This window comes from Megalopta genalis, chromosome 9, assembly GCF_051020955.1.
Source record: "Megalopta genalis isolate 19385.01 chromosome 9, iyMegGena1_principal, whole genome shotgun sequence".
In the NCBI taxonomy this organism is placed as follows: Eukaryota; Metazoa; Arthropoda; class Insecta; order Hymenoptera; family Halictidae; genus Megalopta; species Megalopta genalis.
Window position 1 is genome coordinate 15,062,441 of NC_135021.1, and position 25,955 is coordinate 15,088,395.

At 41.5% G+C, this 25,955-nt stretch overlaps 1 protein-coding gene across 3 annotated transcripts in view; it reads left to right on the top strand.

The window, feature by feature from the left end:
- Sox102F (transcription factor Sox102F) overlaps positions 1–25,955 on the top strand; it is a 341,468-nt gene that overhangs the window by 66,160 nt on the left and 249,353 nt on the right. For 2 of the 3 annotated variants that reach the window (XM_033471820.2, XM_033471823.2), the window contains one exon: positions 17,267–17,361. In XM_033471820.2, coding sequence (XP_033327711.1) covers positions 17,267–17,361 — 95 coding nt within the window. Of the gene's footprint in view, positions 1–17,266; positions 17,362–20,830; positions 20,930–25,955 lie in introns of those variants that run through there. The other variant, XM_076524478.1, reaches the window with a different exon arrangement.

Below are 25,955 nucleotides of genomic sequence, written 5' to 3' on the forward strand. Positions count from 1 at the left end.
TGGCGCTCAGATTGGCCACAAAAATGGGCGATTTTGGGAAGAGGAGATACGATTATTCGAGCCTTGCGATTTGTTTTTATAGTTTCGAATGGTTAACAATTATAGAAACGAGCCGCAAGGCTCGAATAATCGTATCTCCTCCTCCCAAATTCTACACTTTTGTGCACAATCTGATGCGTCAGTTAGGGAGACATTACTGTAGAGTAACACAAACAGAGTACAATACACAAAAATGGACAATTTGGGGAGAGGAGATACGATTATTCGAGCCTTGCGATTTGTTTTTATAGTTTCGAATTGTCAAGAATTATTAAAACGAGCCGCATGGCTCGAATAATTGTATCTCCTCCTCCCAAATTCTCCACTTTTCTGCATAATTTGATGCGTCAGTTAGGGAGACATTACTGTACAGTAAATAACAGAGTACAATACACAAAAATGGACAATTTGGGGAGAGGAGATACGATTATTCGAGCTTTGCGATTTGTTTTTATAGTTTCGAATTGTCAACACTTATAAAAACGAACCGCGAGGCTCGAATAATTGTATGTCTCCTCTTCCCAAATTTTCCATCTTTGTGGACAATCTGAGCTTCAATTAGAGAGACATTACTGTATATCGTTCCGCTAGTTTTAGGAGAGTTGTTCTCAGCTTTATTGGACTCTTATTTTTTTTAATATGAACTATCTATGTTGATTCAGTTCTTTAGTTTCAGTTTATTTGAGTGATGCGGAAACATTTTGCCATTACAAGCGTAAATATGGTATCGTAACGGCAGTAATATTAATCTCGTAATACATTAATTATTATCAATGAAAAGACGTGTAACTCGTGTGTACATTCGTTACACATGAATTTCACGGACAAGAAAAAACATGTCGCTTCCTTTTTTCTCGGTTTCGTGTAACTGATCATAATAACTACGTAATGAATTTTCGAAATTATTTTGTTCGTGGAATCTATATTGGACGAAACATTCGTACACATTATCAATATCGTTTGTGATACGAGTAGACTGCGGATCTTCGTGCAAAATAAAAAAGTTCACGATGAATTGTAAGGAACGGAGGTGAAATAAAAATGTCTCTCTCCATTTAGTAATTTTATGAAATCAAGGAGAATCTAAGAACGTCATTAAATTAGGCAATTTTAGCACGGATGCATAAAATTCGCGGTCCATTGATTGAAGTAAAAATAAGTAAATCAAAATAAATGAAATTTATGGAGCACAATTTCCTAGAATGCGACGAGGTGGAAAAATCGCTGAAAAGTGATTCTAACGAACTGCGAGCTATGCGCCTTCTCAAAATTCCGTTGAATCACGCTGTATCTCGCCTGGAGTTTCATCATTGACATTTCGGACGCTTTATCACGGCCCAGAAGAGTTCGGTTAGAGTTATTGAATAGGGTTGCGGCGTCTCGTTATTTCTAGCGGACGTCGTCGTTTAAATCACGCGATAGTCTCGGCGGAACGAATCCGCGGCCCGTAATTTAAGCCCCGTTTAAGCCCGCGATCCCCAAGCACCTTCCCAACAACCTAATATTCTCGCGGCTGATAAAGCGAAGTTTAAAGTCACGGGGATATTTAGCGGGAACGTTAATGCCCGGTCGTCGGATAAAAATCTATTATGTAGCTTCCCCCGTAACGGGTCTTGAAATATGAACTGCGCCGGGGGATCGCATGCGAATTACGGTGATCGTCGAGGTGCGATATATCGCTTTCACGCGGCAACGTTCCCTGGAAGGTCAGCGACGAGCCGCGCCGTGGAATCGTTTGCCGTTAATGCAAACGAATCGTCGCGTTTCAGGCCCTTAGCGCGGCCGCGGCTTAATCGTCGTGTTTTTCGTATTCCGAGATTTATGCGAATTCTCCACCACCTCGGGCACCGTTCGGCAAATTAATGGCGGATCAAGGTGAAACCAGTTGCGATCAGAAGTATCAAATCCTGTCACGGGGACGGGACGTAGCAAGCGTTCATTAGCGACGCGTACACGCACGCGAGAGGAAGTCCCTTTCGCAAGAGGAAATCGAACGAGATCGCCGCGATTCGATCGGAATTCTGCTGACAATTTTCTACCGCCGCGAAAATAACCTTTTGCACGCGGTGTTATTCAACCTCCGCGACCTTTCTTCTGACCTAATACTTTCATTTTATAGTCGCGGACCGGAATAACTTTTATCGAATTAAACCAAATGGTTCGAATCTTTCTTTAAAATGATAGACGACGATACTTTGCCTAGGCAATGGCATACGAGATCTTTTGCAAACGTTGCGACTCGATGGAACGACGAGAAAAAGTCACGTTCTTCAACTCTTTTCGTGTTATTTCTTAGATCACGATGACTCATATGCATGCTGATTATTTCGACGAAAATGGTTAACGTTGTTTTCACCGCGATTCTTATTATTTTTCTCGTCGTTCCAACCAATTGCTATTTTCGTCTCAAACTAATTGTCCAAACTAGTTTCGATTTTAAGGAAATTATTTCGCTTTCCAAGGTGTCTACCACCGTATGTCACCGTTTTCATTTCGTTGATTTATTAAATAACAGACAAAAAGAATGCGAAGTCCGCTGTGAATTATGGCAATTTTGAACAGTGCCCCGACTCTAAAATATTCGGCGTTCGAGAAGTTAGGATCTCCGGAATGGAAGAAGATCGGAAGGCTTCACTTTCCAATGTTCACTTTCTCAAATTAATTAGTTTCAAGTGGACAGAGTCCCCGTTACTTTGTAAATCTGCGCGCTCGTTAAAAGTCTTGACAAAGAGGATGATGTTCGTCGTCGATCTTCTAAAAATTAGCTTTCAAGCACTAGAAATCGCATAAGCACCCGCAGTCGGCTCACAAGTGCGTCTTACGGACCTGCAGGCATTCATGCCGGGGTTCGAAACCAGTTTGCACAGAGTGCATACGTTGTAAGTATAATCAATGAAGCATTATTTCCCATGAGTGGCATTCGAAACCCGTGAAACGAAACTTGCGTGCCGAAGTCGGCTTGGATTCGCCCCTGCGCGTTCTTCGACTCGATCCGATGCCGTTGCTCTTGACACTCGGTCGCGTTTCCTCGATCGATTAAACTGTGAACAGAGACAAGGCAGACCCCACCGCAATCAATTTCGGTCGTCCACAAACAACTAAGAAATAAATCCCATTGCAAACAAGTTCGATCGTCCGTCCACGAACAACTAAGAAATAAATCCCATTGCAAACAAGTTCGATCGTCCGTCCACGAACAACTAAGAAATAAATCCCATTGCAAACAAGTTCGATCGTCCGTCCACGAATAACTAAGAAATAAATCCCATTGCAAACAAGTTCGATCGTCCACAAACAGCTAAGAAATAAATCCCATTGCAATTGAAACCCGTTTATATTTTTGCTATTCGATCGTCGTGTATGACTACAAAATTTCGCTTAATTAACCCTTAGCGCTCCGCGTGTTTCTCGAGTAACTCCGGCACATTTTTGGAGCGGAGCGCCTGAGATAAAGGAAGTCTTATTTTCAGCGGAAAAGATTACACGTCCTTGCGAATGCATTTGATTTTATTTATTTTATAAATATACATTTTCCTATTGTAAATGAAAGATAAATTTCGAATTCTGTAATTCGCCATGGTGTGATATCTTTGGTAACAATCTCCCATGTGCATTCTTGGACAAGTGTCACAGTATTCACTTTGACAAATAGAGTTACTAGATATTTCTTTCAAGTTTAGAACATTTTCCGCGTAATTGTTGGTTTCCTTTATAATTTCATTTACCAATTCGTCCGTGAGAAATAATTTAAAATATTGTATCGGCTGTTCAATGTTTGTAGGAACTTGTGGCCCAATGACCTGTGGCAATACATTAAAAGGTATTCTATCTGGAATATGTAATTCTTCCGTAACATCGCGCCATTCATCCAAGTTTTGTAACGAATCTTCGCTTTCACTTTCAATAATTCTCATTCTTCGTCTCTTTGCTAGTATAATTCCGCTACTACTACTCGAAGTGTTAGAATCATAACCAACATTGTCTTCCACAATGTCTTTTAACTCTTCAAAATCAAATACGTCTTCGGTATCACTCGGCTCTAAATCCTCATCATAATATTTATTTTTCTCCGTGTTGCTAACCATAGAAAAGGTCAAAAAATGGTTTAATCGTAACGGTACAGACTTAGCACGTTTTAACTACAGATAACAATCGCAGCGGAGCCTTCACAGTTACGGAACAAATGACAAATGTCTCCGCAGCGGAGCCTTCGGAGCGCTAAGGGTTAATTAACACGTCGGGTTTGACAACTTCGCGTCATTAGAAACAAACACGATGTAGGTAGAAAGAAATGATCGCTATTTTATAACAAGAACCACAGTGATCCGTAACATATTAATAAGTTGATTACTCAATTCTTAGACAAATCGGAATGCCCGTTGTGCGTCGTTTCGACGTCTGTAATAAGACGTCTCAAAGACGTTCCGAACTGGCAAGTTATCCTCGGCGAACGCTGCATTGCATAAGAATAGGTGCCTTTCGGTGTCTTCCGTAGCCGAGAATGCTAAAAGATGATCCAAATAATATTCTGAATCGCATGCCGAAGCCAAGGATCTCGCGTATCAGAATGAGAGCCGAGCCGGCTGCTCGATCATGCTAGGCACCGTCCTCCTCGGCATCGGTCGGGACAGTTTGACTGCAGCTGGATGTCAAAGAGACAGGTTTCGCCGCGGGAAAAAAACGGGAGCACCTCGAACTAGAATCCGTATAAAGAAACCGAGCCTCCTATCCGCAGGTCCCCGCTAAGAAGACGTTACCCGAGAGATCGGTCAGATCGGATCGGATCGGATCGGGACGGGACGGGACGGGACACGGGGCGTTATCGGTGAAAAAATGCGCTCGCGCTGGCAAAAAGCGGAGCGTAACAGGCCAATTATCGTGTTTACATGAACAGCGCGCAGTCGGGTAGTCGGCGATTCCTGCGCGTATAAATACCGGTAACTTAGTTAAGTCGATGCTCGGTGCGTTTGGACCTAGAAAGGGGATAGAGGAACGAGGAGAAGAACGATCGGCCGAGAGAGCCGCGGGGCGAGGGGCGCGGTGGAGAAGATAAAAGAGAAAGAAACGAGAAGCCGGGTAGAGCGAGAAGAGGAGGAAACTGGGATGTCGGAGCGAGAGGAAGAGAGATCGCGCGAGGAGCGCGAGCTGTTGGAGGGAAAGAAGGGAGGAACGGGTGAACGGGTGAACGGCCTGCCGCGTCCTTGCGAACCACCTGACCACACCGGCCGTGCCGCCACCACTCGGCCTCTCCAGCATCCTTCCAGCGGCTACGGACTCGCCTTCCAACCGGCAAACGGCTCACCTACCGGACTCCTACCTGACCGATCGCATGCGTACCTGTGCTCCGACCCGATCCTCGACGCGCCGGCTTCGATTGTTCCTGGACCCTCGGTTCCCGCTACTCCCGAACCTGACCCCAGGTCCGCGCGCTCTTTAATCAGCTGCTCGGTCCTAGACCTGTTAGGTCACAGCAGCTCTGTGCCCGTACCTCTTACATGCTGCTCTCTGCGAGCTGGCTACGGAGGAATCACGTTCTACTGGACGAAGCTGTTCGGATGGTAGAGGCCCGCTCGTCACCTTTATGCTTCTGGCTTCGCGAGTTCGGATACGAAAGACTGACGTTCGGATAGCGGAGGCTCGCTAGAGGCACTCTAACAAGTAGAATTAGTTTGGTAGTAGTTGGGGTTTAGCCCTTAGCGCTCCGAAGGCTCCGCTACGGAGACATTTGTCATTTGTTCCGTAACTCCGAAGGCTCCGCTGCGGAGCCAAATGTTTTTAGCATACGTTATCGTCGGCGTTAGCAATTGTTATCCGTAGTTAAAACGTGCTAAGTCTGTACCGTTACGATTAAACCATTTTTTGACCTTTTCTATGGTTAGCAACATGGAGAAAAATAAATATTATGATGAGAATTTAGAACCGAGTGATACCGAAGACGTATTTGATTTTGAAGAGTTAAAAGACATTGTGGAAGACAATGTTGGTTATGATTCTAACACTTCCAGTAGTAGTAGCGGAATTATACTAGAAAAGAGACGAAGAATGAGAATTATTGAAAGTGAAAGCGAAGATTCGTTACAAGACTTGGATGAATGGCGCGATGTTACGGAAGAATTACATATTCCAGATAGAATACCTTTTAGTGTATTGCCACAGGTCATCGGACCACAAGTTCCTACAAACATTGAACAGCCGTTACAATATTTTAATTTATTTTTCACGGACGAATTGGTAAATGGAATTATAAAGGAAACCAACAATTACGCGGAAAATGTTCTAAACTTGAAAGAAATATCTAGTAACTCTATTTGTCAAAGTGAATACTGTGTCACTTGTCCAAGTAGACCCAGAATACACATGGGAGGTAGTTACCAAAGATATCGCACCATGATGAATTACAAAATTTAAAATTTATCTTTTATTTACAATAGGAAAATGTATACTTATAAAATAAATGAAATATCAAATGCATTCGCAAGAACGTGTAATCTTTTCCGCTGAAAATAAGACTTCCTTTATCTCAGGCGCTCCGCTCCAAAAATGTGCCGGAGTTACTCGAGAAACGCGCGGAGCGCTAAGGGTTAATTAAGCGAAATTTTGTAGTCATACACGAATAGCAAAAATATAAACGGGTTTCAATTGCAATGGGATTTATTTCTTAGCTATTTGTGGACGATCGAACTTGATTGCAAAGGGATTTATTTCGTAGTTGTTCGTGGACGGACGATCGAACTTGTTTGCAATGGGATTTGTTTCTTAGTTGTTCGTGGACGGACGATCGAACTTGTTTGCAATGGGATTTATTTCTTAGTTGTCTTAGGTGAAACATCGAAGTTAGACGGATTTACGAAATTAATAAAATCAATTTAATGAAATTAATGGAAGAAGGAATGGATTTTTATTTAATTTCTGTTCCTGATAATCCAGCTGGAAGGTGAGTGTGAAGCGGTGCAAACTGGCGCAACGAATCTTTGCCGCTTCCAACAGATTCCCTAGTTCGTATATGTATAATGGAGTCCACTTAGTTCGACAGACGATAATCACGATCGCCTTTAACTTACAAAGTGAATCGCGATGCGAAAAAGTATTCGACAGATAATAACAGCGATTGTTAGAAACGTTAGCCCGGAGAGCGAGAAAAGATTCGATCGAAGTTTAGATAGCTACGGTAAGCCAGTAGATTCGGACGTGTATACGTAAAAAGCGTAGATGAAGCCGATAACTTCCTCGTGCGTGTCGACTCGGGAGCTCGAACGTAGATTTTGCATACTTTTTTGGCAGCGGGATGCTTCTTTAGGAGACTAGACGCGCCGACGTAGCAGCCTATTTCGCGACTCTGTAATTAGAAGCCGAAGAAACTGAGCCACGGGGTCTTAATGAAGCTAGCTGTAACGCTAACGAGGCTGAAGAAGTATGAAAGCAGTGCATTTTGTAGATTGTATCTATCAAGGCATTTCTATTTTACAGAAATGGACGGGTGTGGTGTTAATAAGGGAAGAGCCTGCGACTCTGCTGCTTACCGTAGATAATTGCAACCGGTTGCAAGGTTGCTTCGCGCGTTCCAACGAGCCACCATAACTTCCATCGAAAATTCGGGAAGACCTCGTTAACACAGTGCAATCCAGCCGGCAAGGTTGCAGAGTACAGTAAATTCTCTCGAATTGTCCTTCAACTTGCAAACAAAAGTGGACGATTTGTTCGACCAGTCGTATCTCCTGTTCCCAAATTGCCCATTTTTGGTTACAAGTGGAAGGACAATTGGGGAGAATTTACTGTACTCCGATCTCCGATATCTTATCTAAAAGTCCTGCGATTTTATTGGCCACCGAAAAATCATCGAAACAAAAATAAAGACACGAAGAGGAAAGTGCAATAGCATCGTTGCGATTTTAGTTGAATTTATTAAGAGAATTGTGTGAGATTTTTAATTTATTTTAGCTTTCGTATATTTATTTTTTAGGTATGATACTTGAAAATACTTGGAATTTTATTCTGTACATAAATCAGATGTCACCGGTTATGACGCTGCTTTATGTTTTACAGTTGCTTCTAACATAATCCACCAAAAGTAATCCAACCATCGTCAGTCAACTCTAATTGAAAAGTTATACCACAGCTGCAGAAGCTACGATATTTGACAATATTCTGGCACCGAAGTAGACACTAATCGACAGAGATGGGCATCGTAATTTAAATAAAACAATTATTTGTTATTTGTAAGTTTCAATAATAAACAAAAATAATTACTTGCTATATATATATTGTATATCCAACTAAAATATTCAAAATAATCAAATTCATTTCCTATTTATAAAGACAATTTCAATTGTCACAATTGGCATAACGCGTCAAGAATTACGTCATAGTCCGAAAATAATCGTTTCAAGCGACATCATTGAGTTAAAACAATAGAATAAGACAAACGAAAATAACATCAAAGATCAGTTATTATCTTGCTCTTCGGTTAAATTCGAATAAAAAATAACTTTTCACTTTCAGACAAGAAATGATAAATAAATTATTCGTGGAATTATTTAAATGGTTCCACTAAATAAAAAAGTTTAATTATTATTTACAATCGAAATATTAACTTAATTTGAAATTTGTTATCTATTAATTAAAATAAAATTTCCTCAATTCTGCTAATCGGTAACTTTCGACTAGCGGAGAAAGTGTTACTAGAATATCGGTCCAATAAGATTATATAAAAACGCGTAAGCTCGTCTTACGCGCAAGCCGTCGGATAAAGGAGCCTAAAGTGGTAGCTGCCGACAGAATCGTCCGTGGTAATGGTAGTTAGACCGGTGGCAGAGATTCGATCGCGAACGAACAGAGACGATAATGCTCGGCCACCATCGAGGGCTCCCTTTATCCGCAACGCGGAGCTTTACTCTCAGATAAAGCGGAAGGTTTTTCCTATTAGGACGCGGAGAGAAACAGTTGTATTTTCCGCGGCGTATCGCGGCGCGAGACGTTTTCGTCGGCGCTGGGCTGTTTATTGACAAGAAGGAAGTTGTAATTCGCGGATAAGGCGAGCTAGGCGCCCATCAAAATCGCGAATATCGGCGAGCTAGCTGAGCCCCGCGCCATTTAGGTCCTCCAGAAACACGAGTCGCCAGTTTCCGTCGTTGCATTAATATGCTAATAACGCGTGGGCGTTCTTAAAGCAAGGAAGCGTACGCGAGACCATTTTTGGTCGCGGTCCGACGTAACGGACCAGTCCCCTGGTGTCTTTCTCTTTGCGATGCAGCCTGAAAAACTAACGCTATACAGGGTGAGTCGCGTCACGCCAGAATCGTCTGAAAAAAAGTCGAAACGAACGTTGCCAAAAAATGCAGTGATCTGATTTTTGCCAGGTGCGAGGATCTCCTTCTGCCTTACAAATTGGACACCCAGTATCTTTTCCTCAAAATACACCGTGCTCACGTCTTCGCTAGCCAACGTTTCTCTTCTAAATGATAAGTAAACTGCGAATTCATGCGTTTATGACGTGTCCAGATTTTTAAAGTGCAAGAAAACGTAGAAATTATCAAGGCTTAACGGCGGTATTTTATTTTTACAATTATTAATCTCTTAGTTGACAAAGTGGACTTTCCTTTCATTCGAATTTTCGCAATATGACGTACGAAAATGAGAATTCCCATAAAGATCCGCGGCCTAATGATAAGCATTGGGGAAAGAATTAAAGAATAAACTGCTTTTTGCAACCAACACACTCATACTCCTGAGTTTTGTATATTTCCAAAATTGTTGAGAAACAAAGTATCTCGTATGAAAGACAGTATGAAGAAAAATTTGCTATACAATGACCATTAGGTTCGTACAGAATCAAACTGAAAAGAAATATATTTGGAAGGATTTGGACGAAAGTATTCCTACACCAAATTGTCCATTTTTGTTTACAAGCTTAGGAACAATCGGAGAGAATTTGCGATACATCGAAATAAAAAGATCGTTATTTTTAATAATATTATTCATTAATCCTGACGATCATTATCAGGCTTTTGCCTCTACGGTCGATGATTTGCACAATCTGATGCGTTAGTTAGGTGGACATTACTGTACAGTAACAAACAGAGTACAGTACACAATAATGGACAATTTGGGAAGAGGAGATACGATTATTCGAGCCTTGCGATTTGTTTTTATAGTTTTGAATTATCAACAATTATAAAAACGAGCCGCGAGGCTCGAATAATCGTATCTCCTCCTCCCAAATTCTCCACTGTACAGTAACAGAGTACAGTACACAATAATGGACAATTTGGGAAGAGGAGATACGATTATTCGAGCCTTGCGATTTGTTTTTATAGTTTTGAATTATCAACAATTATAAAAACGAACCGCAAGGCTCGAATAATCGTATCTCCTCCTCCCAAATTCTCCACTGTACAGTAACAAACAGAGTACAGTACACAATAATGGACAATTTGGGAAGAGGAGATACGATTATTCGAGCCTTGCGGTTTATTTTTATAGTTATAAATTGTCCACAATTATAAAAGCGAACCGCAAGGCTCGAATAATCGTATCTCCTCCTCCCAAATTCTCCACTGTACAGTAACAAACAGAGTACAGTACACAATAATGGACAATTTGGGAAGAGGAGATACGATTATTCGAGCCTTGCGGTTTATTTTTATAGTTATAAATTGTCCACAATTATAAAAGCGAACCGCAAGGCTCGAATAATCGTATCTCCTCTACCCAAATTCTCCATTTTAGTGGACAATCTGAGCGCCAGTAAGGGAGACATTACTGTACCTGGAAGCGGCCGCGTTGGGAGAACCACCCTGTATATCGGCGAGCAGGTTTTTCCAGGCAAGGGTGACGTTATCAATCCGGACAGTTGTTACGGTATCGAGATCGTCCGCGATAAAGCCCGCGGACGCCGGACAAAGCGTCGTTTGCGAACCCTGGAATTCAGCTCCGATTTCTACGCGGTCCCGCGAAGAACCGCGACGCAATTTACGGCGTCATTGTTGATCCTATTGTAGTTTCCGAGCGACGCGATGCAGAGCGTGGGCGACGCCGCTCCGACGGACACCACGCTTTGCGGAAACTCCGCGCATAGATTCCGCGGTAACGAGTATTCAAAGTTCACAGGTGACGTTTCGGAGGTGTGACAACGAATCGGTGCGGTGCTCTCGCTATGGGAACGGGTGCAGGTCGAGCTGAATCCTACAGTCAGCTGCAAAAGTCTCTGTGCACCTGTCCTAATTGATCTGTTTAAGAACACAATTCAGATTTTGATTATTTTGTGGAGATTCGTTGAGAGATGGTCGATTTTAGTAGAGGTTTTACAGAATTGTCGATTTTATAAAGTCCTTCTAGTTTTTTAATGTACCTTGTGACCGTATAAATTCTGGACTTCGTGAAATCATTGTGATTTTTTTCATGTTCAAAATTACTGCGATTGTTTAAATTTTGAATTTCATAAAATCATCGTGATCTTTTAATGTCTATGGTGATCATACGAAGTCTGAACTTCATAGAATCCATGTGACTTTTTAATATTCTCTGTGAGATCGTACGAATTCTAAACTGTATAAAATTATTGCGATTGTTTAAATTTTGAATTTCATAAAATAATCGTGATCCTTTAATGTCTATGGCGATCGTATGAAGTCTGAACTTCATAGGATCCATGTGACCTTTTAATATTCTGTATGATCGTATGAATTTTGAACTTCATAAAATCTCCTTGTGATTTCAGAATTTCATAGAATGGTTGTGATTTTTTATGGCGATCATATGAATTCTAAATTTCATAAAATCCTTGAAATTTTGTAATGTACCTTCTGATCATATGAATTATTATATTAACTAATTTGATCAATTTCAATACGACTAGTTAGTATTAATTATAATTATTAGTCTAACTATTAATTATTATGAATTACTAGTTAAATAATAATAATTATTAGTTAGACTAGTTAGTATTAATAGTTAATATTTCGCGAAGTTTCTAAATGTGTTGAATTTAAACTCTCGAACATTCTACTGCAATAGATATATAAAATTATACACGTTCATGAAACAAACAGACGAATATTCAAAATGTTTGAAATCAGTACCAAACGCTTCAAAATTAGTACATTTCCAAAGGAAAAACGCTTTGAAGAGATTGGAAAGCTTTCGCATGAAATCCCTTGGAACGTTGCATGTTTGCGCAAACTTTTGCGGCCGACTGTAGCCGGATAAATCTCTGTGTCGAACGTTCGGCTATCTCAGACACGTTCATTGACGCGGTATCAGGGAAAGTAACAGATCCGCCGTTCGGTTCGCCGACGATGAAATTTACTTTAGCGAGCCCTCCTCCGCGAAAGTCTGAAGGCCCATTCATAAGACCGTCCTAGACGAAGACGCCAGGCGACTTTGAAGAAATACGAGCGATGGCGGTTCATAAATCTTGGCCGCGCAACCGAAGACACCCGACGAAACACGGGCCCGTCCCGGCCCGTCCCGGCCCGTTGTTTGTTTTCTCGCAAATGGCAAAGTATGCGGTTTTAAGGACCGACCCGAAAGCCACGGGGGAATCCCGAGGGCTAATGATCTATCATCTCCTTATTCCGAGCTCCCAAGTGGCTACTTAACGACTTTACGGCTGGCTGCTGACCGGGAACGCCCACGTGGCACAGGTATCCAAGATGTCGAGCGACTGCGAATTGATCAGCCGCACTATTAATAGAGCAAACACTACCTGTGGAAAGATGGTGTCGGTCAGCTAGGAATGCCTCTGAGGAGCCACCGCTAATGCGACTAGTATTTCATCGGAAATCTCGCGTATGTTTCACCAAATCTCTACAATGTGCCCAACATAGGATGCATTTTAGCCGCTGAACAGCAACTTCTTTGTTAGCGAGATACATTTCCAGCTCCACGTCGGTCATTCGACACAACCAAACATTTCTAATGGCCAGGAAAAATGTGACTTTTTCTGATCTTTTTAAAACTCTAAACTTCGGTACAGTTTAATATTATTTTTAATCGTCGTTTAGCATCATTTGAAGGATTTTCATGAATTTTATTCATCGTCCCAAAGTGCGCAAACGTTCTTCATTGACCCGATTCTATAATATAATTCAATTCAGCTGGTCACTAGAACTGCTACTTTTGAATGATTCGATCACTTTCGTTCCCAATCACGGTGATTTTTCACAGTGATTCCGGATTTTTTGCGAATGCCTTTGATCGGGCAGAGTAGTCCTAATCTGCATTTGAATTTCACGCGAATCAACTAATGAATTATTATCTTAACACGTTGAACGCCCAGCGCGAATCGATAGAGTTTCTCCCGGCGCCACGAAGCAAAAAAAATTTACAAAAGACTATAACGTATTGTCCTGAGTGTCCAGAGTCACCCCAATTAGTTTACAATATTTTAACGAATTCCATCGTAACTAATAAAACGTTATAATATTTTAAATACAAATTTAAATATAAGTATAATTTGTTAATATAAAACTGCGTAAACATAGCCGTCACCCAGATGTGGGTGACGTGGCGTACAACGTGTTAACGAATTATTCCATAAATGATTGCAAAGGACAGTAACTCGAGCATGGATTTGTGGACTCTTTATTATCATTTATGCTGATCTATAAAGAAATCGTACTACATATCATATACAATATTTTATAATTGCAGGAATATCAGTGTTTCAAAATTCCTCCTTTCCACTGATTTAAATAGCGTGTGTGCGATATATGTATGCGCATACATTATACAAAAGAAATTGTTCGCACTTTTGTACACTGTTCAAATGAATATATCTAACGAGTTATTATTGCGAAATCGAGATGTAGAATTAATTCAGCTATCTTTCATTTTATCATTTAAAAGTATATTCCCGTACATGCAGATTTCCACACGAACTACCTACTGAAGCATTTTAATAAAAAATGATTCATCAAACAAGATTCATGATCAAATGAACTGTGCGATGTGATCACTAGACTACAGATTTTATGCACTTATGACAAAAATAAGTAGATCAAATACAAAGTTGTAACAGAATCGTACGAATTTAAAAATACTGTTACATTCTTTCTAATTTATTACAATTATTAAAATAGGAAAAACATTTCTTACTTTTGTGTCTTAGAATGAACGTAGATAATTTGTATCTTCCATAAAAATCCGCAGTGTAGTAATCACGAATGCAATCATCGCGTGGAGTAAATTTAGTCGAAACAAAACAAAAAGTCAAGATCACTGTCGCAAATAAACCATGATCGGGATCATGCGATCACAATATGGCAAATCGCTATTACCGACCAATTACGCTATCTCTGCCGAACACCGAGACATATTGCCGGACAAATTTCCTCGCGGGGGGCTATCCGACTTTCTTAAAACTCTGGCTAATTCACCCGAGCTTCCGTGAGAATCATCCCCTAAATTGTCTCCCACCTGTTGCACCCCATACCGAACGCCATGGAGGTCTCTATAAAGCAGGGATCTAATCCTTGGCCGTTCTGATCCAGGACCGCGGACCAGCCGATCGGTCACACGAGCCGGCCAGGTGATTCAGAGGATTTCGGTCGGTCGTAAATTGCCGAAACGGGGAAGAATGTTTAACGGACATTATATTTTCTCGGGTCGGTTCATTTGACATCGTCGGATTCCACCCGGCGGGAGGAATGCCGGCGTTTCGAGTCGAAAACGCTGAAACCGTGGGCTGGTGCGCGCGAGACGGAGAACCCGGCGAAGAAAAAGACAGTGACGTAGTACCCACCTTCGTAGGAATCTCGTGTCATCTACCAGGTACTTCTCTCCTACTACCTCTGAATCATCGTCCTTTGTCTTCTCCCCGGATCCTTCGTATCTGTCCGGTCTAGCCGCGAGTCCTTCGACCTCCGTGTTAAATCGCCCAGCCTCTTTCTTATCAATTAAACGAACCCTGGGGATAATGGGCACTTGGTCCGACCACGGGGACTTGGCGCGTCGAGCTCCTAGTGAAATTTATTCGCCTTTTGTTCTTCCAATTTTTCATTTTCTTCTCGATTTTTAGCTTGAACGATGATGTGTTGTGTCCGAGAAAATAATGTCAGCGAGAGATCGTCTGCATGCAGAGACGCGTCGAAAAGTATAACGGCACCTTCTGGAACGCGATAACTTTTTTAAAACTGCACTAAATGAGTTTTTTCAGATGATGGGACTAGTCTTCTAGATGCTAGGCAATGACTAGAATAAGTTTTGTTCAATTTTGGTGTTGTGTCCGAGAAAATAATGTCAGCGAGAGATCGTCTGCATGTAGAGACGCGTCGAAAAGTATAACGGCACCTTCTGGAACGCGATAACTTTTTTAAAATTGCACTAAATGAGTTTTTTCGGATGATGGGACTAGTCTTCTAGATGCTAGGCAATGACTAGAATAAGTTTTGTTCAATTTTGGTGTTGTGTCCGAGAAAATAATGTCAGCGAGAGATCGTCTGCATGCAGAGACGCGTCGAAAAGTATAACGGCACCTTCTGGAACGCGATAACTTTTTTAAAACTGCACTAAATGAGTTTTTTCGGATGATGGGACTAGTCTTCTAGATGCTAGGCAATGACCAGAATAATTTTTGTTCAATTTTGGTGTTACTTGGCATGGCAAAAAAGATACACGATCTGATAATTAGACAATTCAAGGAGGAACATAAATTATGAAATAAAACTGTTATTTGTTAAAACTATTAAGAAACCACGTTTTTTTCAAGCGATGTATCGTTGTTTGGCGCTTTAATGGTTAAGCAACGGTTTAGAGGAAATGATGTTACAGCGAGGAGAGAAAATCAAAAGCTGCAAAAGACTATCCACCTTGATCTCTTTATGCGGCTTGTCTTGAGTGGGCGAGGCTTCGCTGCTCTTCTTTTGGATAGATCTAGTGTCCCTCGGAGTGTAATCTACCGTAATCTACGCATAACAATAGCGCATTAAGATGCTGTCAAAGAAATCTAAGAGAATCAGATGACTATCTCCCTGTCTCGATGTAGAATGTTTCGAGCGAGCGTGGCATCGTCGCTGTCGATTTCCGCAGAGCCGAAACAGCACCGTAAAAAGGAAGTGCATCTCCAGCATGCTGCAGTCCTTAGTTAGTCCTTGTGTTGCAGTTTGTGGATACGTTTACAGCCTAGGAAATTTACGGTCGGCCGTTCGACTGAGTAATTTCGTTAAACTGAAGAAGTGCGAAAACTACAGTTGTAGTTTATTATACATAAACGCGGCGCTTCTTGTTCGGAAACGCGTGACTAATGCAAAATCGCTTGAGCACAAATACCGAGGACCCCGCTGTACATTCCATGAAATCGAGCATAATCTTAGTCGAAGTCGGGGATGATGAATTTTTAAGGGCCCGGGCTGGCTGCTTAAACTTTGACGCGACTCCTGCAACTCATCCTCGACTAATGCGCGAGATTTTACCGAGGTTTCTGTCACGGTCCGGCGAATTACCTTACTCATGGCCTCTAACTACTGCCAGCATCGGCCCAGAGCGCTTTTTCAAGTGTCGGACAACGTCTTGACATTTTTTAGCTGATCGAGTCGTTCTTGCAATCTCCGATTATCCACTCAGCTTTGATCGATTAGTTTAACCAGTTAGCCGTTTTCGACGAATACACTCGTCGTAGCACGATATGTTGCCATTTCTTCGTAACGAGTAAACAGCTAACCCGTTAAGGAGGGTGCATACTTCGATGTTCTTTATTAAATTATATACAGGGTGTACGCGTTGAGTTTTGTCAGCAAAGTTTTAGGCATTTCCAATTTAAGCGGTCCAATCAAGGAATGCTTCGGACACAATTTTATCAATATTAGCTGGGCTAACTCGACATTTTTACGTAAAAAAAAACATTGTTTGAGTTTTCAGAATACGTGACTATGTAGCCCACTGATAAAACTGTGTCTAAAACATTTTTTAATTGCACCATCAGAAATGCCTAAAAAATGGATGCGAAACTTAACGCGCACACTCTGTATGTTATAAAAGTGTCGTATAGTTACGGTAACTGGTTAATAGACAGTGGATGATAAACCGAGACAGATCGCTGTTGGTGAAATTAATTAAATCGTGCGATGGTCTTGCAATAATTGAATATGCCAACAGTGTCTCGATAATTGGATGAAGCCAAGAGCGCCTCGATAATTGAATAAAGCCAAGAGAGTCCCGCAAATGCATCCGAAACTACAGCAAATCCATTAGAAAGCAAAACAATAAAACGATTCCCTGAATCTGTTCGCAGAACGGTGTGCTTCCTGATGTTCGCCGTAATTGTTCGCCGGTGGATGGGGTCGTCACGGCCATAAACCCGATCAGCTGGAAGGAGATTCGAAGCCGGTGAGTCGAGAAGCACCTGCTTATTGCGCTTATTCATTCACCCCTGTCCTACCGCTCTGTTCTCAATGGAACGAGCCGGCATCGAAAATCGCCTCGGTTTTCTCATCGTTTAACCCTTTGATTCATAAATATGTCCCTTTCGAGAATCTGCCGGTAAAAGGAAAATGAAATTACAGCGGTAAGTGGGCTCAATATTATACATTTCCCGGATATATTTATTTATTTATTTTATTTATTGTACGCATGTACGGGTTCTAGACCCTTTAGTGTACCAAAAATATTAAAAATTATACAAAAATGATACAGAACTATGCAGGACCATCACAGGATCGTAAGAGTTGTAAAGCGTTGCATTGAAATTTTTGAAGTCTACAAAAAAAGTTTAGTGATCTACATATCTTATTTAATGTAATAAAAATTCTATTCAAACAATTGAATTGACCATAGTTAGTTCTATAAAGCTATTTTGTTAACAAAGAAATGATATATTAGGGCAACCCAGGAAGTATGCTCATTTGGAGTATTTGGATATTGAGTTCTGATTTTGCAAAAATCGCAGATATTCGAACGGCTGTAATTAAATAAAGAGGAATCGTAGAACAGCATACCCATACTCATTTTAAAGCTCGAAGCCTCTACTTTACAGTACTACACGGATTTTACGAATTATTGTAACTTTTAATTCAACATTTTGCTTGCATCCTACATAATTTCGTACGACAAGATTTCTTTCGAACCAAAACTACTTTTACCGTTCTTTTAGAAATGTAAAAATTTCATTGGATAATGATTAATCACTCGCAGAGACCTTGAGAGTTAAACAAGATTATTTCAACTAGAATTTCTAATCATTTTCATTGAAGACGTCCGGTCCGATGTTCGTCGACTGCGTTCGAGTTTCGATTCGCATGCACCACGATTGTCAGCGACAAACTCTCGTACAAATCCCATGATACAGCGGTCTAGGTTGTCGCGTGCCGTTCCTATGAAAATAGCTGGATTTTACATACGGCACAGGAAACAACTCGGGTCCACGTGAAATCGTGTCGGCCGCACGTGGCACCGGGCCCCGTCCAGGCTCGGTCAAAAGGCGCCGAGCGAAAAATCCGCTCGAGTTACATACCGGCGTGCCGCGGACACGCGCGGACAATTACAGCCGGCGCTGGACACGATTTTACAATAACTCAATTCATTTCCGAGGCTGCGCGCAAGAACGGTCTGTACGGTTCCGCAAAAAACCCGCGGCTCGATATAGTTATTGCCGGACTGCGCGTTCACGTGAACAGGTCAGTCCGGTCGGAGAACGGAGCTCGCTGTGCACCGGACAAAAAGTATTGGTAACAGCGATCGTGGCACTTCTCTTCCAATAAGATCGAACCTCGAGGCTCGTTTCTCAGTTTTATATACGGAAATGCTTTCGGAAATTTATACAGGTATTTTCGATGATAATCGAATTGTTATTACAACCGCTATAATGAACGAATATGCTGCAACGAATGCGTTAAAATATGCGCAATATATTGTGATATATAACTTCTTGTAATCGAATGTGTTCTCTCTTAAGGAACATAATGGGAGTGACGATGATCAAGGTTTTTTCGAGATCGGGCATTTTTGTTCCATGAAATCTGTATCGATACAATTTTATTCCAAATTCTACTCAACTAAAGTAATTATTTGCGGTGTTATGTCACTTTATGACATTGATAAATACGTTCAAGTTGCTTATGAGTTCTTATCTTATGTTTCGTATTAGAAATGTCCACGTGTACTATGTCCATGTGTATAAAGAATGAAAGCCGCAATCAATAATGTTTTGAAACCAATTACATGCTTTATTATAAAGTACTCCAATGTTCTTAACACTATGTATGTATCATTGTATTAAAAAAAAAAACGATATACAAAGGTGATGATTAATTGGTGTTTACATTAATTGATATTTAACAACGTTACACACCGATGTATAAAAAGAAAATTGTATGAAACAAAGGTTGACCTATTTTGCCAGAAAATTGCTGTATATAAAATGCCTCTTCCAACAAGAGATTACGACAACCTAATGACGAATTTTCTCTAATCACCTATCAAAGACTGGAACGTTTTCATCGTCAAAGTAATACGCGACGCTTTAAAGAGAATGTAAAACGATAAACGTTGGAAATGATTGTTTAACGCAAGATTTACGGAGCACTAAAAACTGCTGTTTTATATTAGCTTATAAAAGCAACAATACGAGATTTATTCCGATTCTTAACGAGCGAATACTGATTTTTACGAGAGAATAAGCAACTCGTAAAAGTATCTTTACAATCCGAACAATCGTAAATTCCGAAATTAGTGAGCCGTCGTTGCGACAGTGTTCCGTGCACACTGTGTTAAATGGATCGTTTCGATAGTACAATGCAACTAGCGGCTTCGTTAATGTCGCCCGATAATAGGAGACATCCGCGAGTGAAAAGGGTTAACACGTCGCTCGGCTGAATACACTTGGCGCCGAGGTATCTATGAAAGGTAGATAAAGGCAACAAACAAACAGGGGCGAGAACATCGGGAATCGCGAGCGGAGGTACGCTACCAAGACCCGAATGGAGAACGACGAAACAGAGAAAAGAGGGGCGCGGGACCGGGGCCGGGTACAATAATCGGTCCCGCAGTGCATCGGAGTGTTTGCAAAAGCGTCGATATCTAATCGGCGAAATGCTCGTCGAAAAGTAAACCGGAGAACAGGGTGGAGCACCGGTCAGGCATGCACCGTCTCGTTCGGCCGTCTCGGCGTTTTCGTTCGGCGCTGGTTGCCCGCTCGCATGGGAGCGGAGAAGACGGGTTGGTCGTCTGCAGACGGGAGAAAGAGAGATTCCGTTCGCGGGAATACCTGCCAGTGCACGCACTGTTCGTCCGCTGGTTCGTCGGTTCGTTGGTTCGTCGGGTTGGTTCGGTGGACCCGGTTCGCTTCTACGTTTACATACGGGGGACCGTCCTCTCTCGCTGCACAGGCTCGGGTCGTACGCACCTTCCTTCGGCTGCACACACGCGCGAACCCAGACATCGGGCCCCGCGTTCGCGTGCACACACCACCGCCCGTATTGTATAATGCAGCCATTGATAGCCGTCCTCTCTTTCACGCACGCGATCTGTTGCAGTCGCTGCAACCCGTGTCCGGTGACAGCGTCCAGTGTCCAGTCTCCCTCCCGGTGAGTGTCCACAAGATTTATTTTCCCATGCGATATACGGGGTGGCACCGCGAAAACTGGACCCGATCCCTCGACACGGTTCTCCGTTACCTGTCCGCGAACGCGAACGCGAACGTGAACGCGGGTAAAAGATACACCGAACGACGACCCCAGGAGGGTGGCCGCTAGGGACCAGTCTCCTCTCGCCGACGACCCGTGAATAGACCTTAGAATCGGGCCCGATTTATGCCCCGCCGACCCTCATGGTTCTGCCGTTTCCGGTGTACGTGTGCCCCTGTGTACCTGTGTGCCCCCACGTGAGAGACACCGCAGTGCTACGGGAGTGACGAACTTGCGCTATACCTGCGAATTATGGGCCTCATGGATCTCATTAGGTATGTAAACTCGGCTTTCGCTTCGTCTATCCGCGATCCTGCTTCTCCGTTGCTATTGTTTCTACTACGATTTCTGCAAAGGGAATCTTCCTATCGGTTGATTTGTATTGCGACGAAGTAGTCAATACGGTTAAATTATCTGAGTCGTTATCTTTTCCCGATCGAAGTGTTGGGAACGTGGGAAACAGATACGGCGATGACAATTTTCTCACAGTTTTGTAATGTACGAAACCATCGCGGAGCTTGTCTAGATTATGTCAAGATTAGCAATAGGAAAAATCATTCAAATGAGCCGATAATACTACTGTATTACTGTCAACGGATTGAAATGATTAAAAATGAAATAAATATATACGTAGCTCCTCCATCGCGTAATTAACAGAGACAAGTTTCGCTTTGCATAATCATTCGCGATCTAATTATTAGCATCGTTTATAATTTTATTTATATATTTCTATAACGTATTTTTTAACGCGCGGCTTTTACGCGCATTACTTTCGTTGTAAATCTTAATGAAACACGTGAGAAGAGCTAAATTAATTGTCGGAAACTAGATAATCGGATAATAAAAAGCAAGATTTATACTCTGGGTCTTAATGGACCCAGCGTCCCGCTGTTCCAGTGTTAAAGAACATAATGGAATCATTATCGAATACGCTAATATTAATAGTTTATTTGTTATTAGATCTGATCTGCCGTATTAAAAATAATTGTGTAGGATCGAGGTGGACGAAGTATAAGCGATGTGCCGTTGAATTTTTGATACTCCGTGATATCGTGGCAGATAATGGCAACGGAGAATTTACACCCCCCAAAAGCCTTGGCCACAGCGGTCTACAGGAACCCAGGCCCTGATAAGTTCGCAACCTTGAATGTGGCCTGATAGCGGACGCATACAAGCGAAAGTTCCAGTGAAAAAATATCTCTTCAGAGAAGCTTTACTTTGTTGCAAATAATATTACTGGAAATATTGACACTTCTTTCTTTCCATTTTCAACGGTGACGCAATCTATCAAACAAGATCGACGCGCGTGTACATTTACAATTTGCCTAGATGGCGTGTCCGGTTTACTTTTATTCGTTTTTTCTTCGAACACTAGAAATAACTAGTTTAATCGCTCGGTCTTCTACAAATCACAGGGGCACGGACATAATATACAGGGTGGGCCGGAATTCGCAGTGCAACCGAGAAAGGGTTGATCCTACGTGAAAAAAATAAGAGAAAGATTTGGTATAACATTGTCTTTTTATCCCGGGCTCCAATTTCGAGAAAATCGACTTTAAAGTTTGTTCAATTTTGCAAAGGATTACGTATTTCTATTTTATTATTTCTATTCTTCTACCGCAGTTGTCTTCATCTAGACAGTATTTACAAACACTAATTGCTGCGAACTACAGTAAATTCTTCCCAATTGTCCCCCAGCTTGTAAACAATTGGAGAAAATTTACTGTAAGCGGTAAACGAAATGTTTGTCATTATTGTCAACGTTTATAAACACTATCTTGTGCGGAGACACCTGCGCTAGAAGAATAAACGACAACTAAATTCTTCACAAAGAGATGAACAAACTTTAAAGTCGATTTTCTCGAAAACGGAGCCTGGATAAAAAAAAGAGTGTTACATTAAATTTCTTTCTTATTTTTTCACGTGGAATCGCCCTTTTCTCGATGGTACTACGAATTTCTGCCCACCCTGTATACATCTGGTGATACTCATCAACTAAAAGAGAAATTACAATGTTTACTGCCTGTAATGAAATTAGAGACTTAACGACAAATGTTAGGATATTAGGCTCGAATTATTTAGAAAATAGAAATCACAAGAAAGTAGAAACTTTTCAAACCATTTCAACGACGCGTTCGAAGCGGTAAAAGGATCGTAGAGTAATGATTATTATTCATAAACTGGATATAATGTATGCGATAAATAAAAATAGCCGAAGATGATGTAGTTAACAAAAAGGAATGGTTGTTCGAAAAGATCGTTTCGAGTCTTTTATATGAATTCAATGAGAACGAACTTGCTGAACAGCCTAACTTTATTTATACGATTTATTTATTTACACAAGACAAAGATAGCCTATCTTTAGCGACGATCCTTAATCTACCTGGATAGAGAGAGAGAGAGAGAGAGAGAGAGAGAGAGAGAGAGAGAGAGAGAGAGAAGAAAGAGAGAGAGAGAGAGAGAGAGAGAGAGAGAGAGAAAGAGAGAGAGAGAAAGAGAGAGAGAGAGAGAGAGAGAGAGAAAGAGAGAGAGAGAGAGAGAAAGAGAGAGTGACAATAGGAATAATTCAGCACAACCGCAGAGACAAAGGTGCACGGGGGAGGGCAGGCGGCCGCTTCCGCCATTAATTGCAAGTGCGTCACGATTCGTCGTTATTTTCTCGATCTCGATCTCGATCCGTGCCGGATCACTTTCCAGCGCCGTCTTTCTCGGAGGCTGCGGTACTTAACGAGCAGATCGCTTTCAGCCTGGACGCGGTCGCGATCGATTTACAAGCGCCGCGTCGTGGAACCGTACGGTCCTCTCTCGCTTCTCGATCGGCGCTCGTTCGAATTTCGCGCCTCGATCGTCTACCATCCCCGCTAAGATCCACCGGATCGCCAACGGGACACCGCGATTCGATGAAATTGCGCAAACTGTATCGAATTGCCGCGGCCAGTTCGCGATTCTCAGCTGCGCGAATTGTTTCGGGTGCATTCTTGCAGCGGACATGGTCTCGCGCGCACTGCAGATCTGCGATTTTGTGCTATGCAATTGTGGCGATGGTTCTTTTTTTGCAATATTTCTTCTATTTTAGAGCTGAACAATGAGTGCACATTACGTAAAAGTGCCCCTGTTCCACCCGAGTCTGCGGGTTCTTTTGCCGTCCCGGATCAAATCGAGGCTTCCTTCAAAATTGCATCTCTTCCGGCGCAACTTGCTGCACTCGATCGATTTCTACTTCTGCACTTTTCTTTTCGCAGCTGGAATGATTGAAATTCCTTCGTTTCCAGTAACTTACTAAGAGAAAATGTCCGTATTTACCTTAACCGATAGTTTATCTACCGGCAGTTTTCTAATAGTTTCTTCAAAATCGGAGATCAACGATCTCCTAAAAAATGGTTTAGAAACTACGACAATCTCATCAATGATCCATCGAGTTATTTAGACGGATTTAATGTAACAAGTTCTTTCGAAATTGTTATTTACAAGACAATTATCGCGAGCTTCTCTTAAGACATTGTTCAGTCGTTGGGAAGCCTATTAATAGGCTCGCGGTAAACAAAATATTACAGTATTTTCTTAATTAAAATAAATATATTGATAACTTGGCTGTGGATCTTTCTACAAAATAACGATCTTTATCGTCAGTTCCAGCGATCAAAAGTTACATATTGATGTGTCTCTTAATAAGAATTTCAAGCAGTCCAAACTAATGGGACATCCATTTTAGTTGCAAATGCATGAAATCCGCAGTCCATCGTCGACAAGAGATTTTGTTCCGTAGAATGAATACCATTTATATTTAGCGCGCATCCTGATAGCGATTCGTATAACCGTCTGGCACATTTATTATACGCAAACGGATCAATTAGATTGTCCGCAGCTTTTCTAGAATTACAGGCGGCTTAGAATCGCCGGGGAAACATCGCCCAAGGAATGCGTGACGATAAACACACCAAAGAAAAGTTACGGCTCCATTATGCGCGAATCTATAAATAAGAAATAGCGATATTTAAGGGCGTGCCATCTATTTGTCCTGGACTGTAATTCTGTCAACGAGCCGAGCTAACACGAAGTTCCACGGTGGAATCGTAAACGCGAATGGAACTATTTGCGCTCGTGTTTTCGTTTATGGCCGCGAGGATACTTAACCCGTTTATACAGCGCTCCTATGAGAGATTATTATAGAAATTGATCTCACCGGTCGCTCCGATCGAAGGGAATGCGCGATGATCGCGAGAAATAGTCGAGCGCTCATAACGCCTCTCATATTTTCGACTGCTTCTTCTTCGACGAGCGCGTTCACGCTTCTCACCGAACTTCATATTCAATTAGCCGAGACGAGGATCTTGCAAGGAATTCCATATAATTTACACAAATCAGCAGAATCGCGGGATTTGTCGTCATTTAATTCGCCATTCGTTTCAGTGATCGATTAGGCATCCAGCTTCTCGCTTGATCGCGCGTGCAAGATCACCTGAGAGAAACGCATGAAATATTACGCGATTCGATGAATCCAGCCTCGTCGAATCTCGTCGCGTTAAGTATTACCGCGAGGAGTATAATATGTTGCACAATCCTTGTTTAACGAAATCTCTGAGTCATTGCGTCTGTTGGTCCGGGACTGCTAATTCAATTAAGATCGGTCCACCAATCTTCTGTTGACGGAGCAGTTCTCTGTGTTTTTTTGGAACACTTGCTTCTAAATATCGAGCACGCACAACTTCTTTAAAACATTTACAGTTTATCAGGGGAACACTAGCATTGGAATAATAGATTCATTATTTAGTTACAGTGATAGAATAAATCGTGACGTATGTCAATAATAAAGAATTCCGTCCAGAGATATTTCGGGTAAATAATTATTTGAGATGGTTCACTTCGAACCGCGTTTACGTTGAACGCTGTTGTTTGAAAATAAGAATAATATCGAGCCACTTAAGATAACAGCAATTTCAAATAATCAACAATTTCGGTATTTTCTTATTTCAAATGTGACAAAGGAAATAATCCCCAATTCGAAGAAATCTTTTCGACGATTTGCTTTAAGAAATGCGAACGAAGATGTCAGTATAAACGGACTCGCACTTGATAGTTATTATAAATAACTAAATAATTTCGAAGAAGAATTTTGAAATCATCTGAAATAATTATTTCGAATAATAACAAGAAAAGATTAACGTGTTATTTAAAATAATACATCAACTGATATTATCTTAAAAATGATCAAGAAAATTAGGGCATGGAAATAATTATGAGATAAAATAACATGTTATTCGAAGTAATATTTCCAATATCATCGTTTCAGATGTGCTCAGG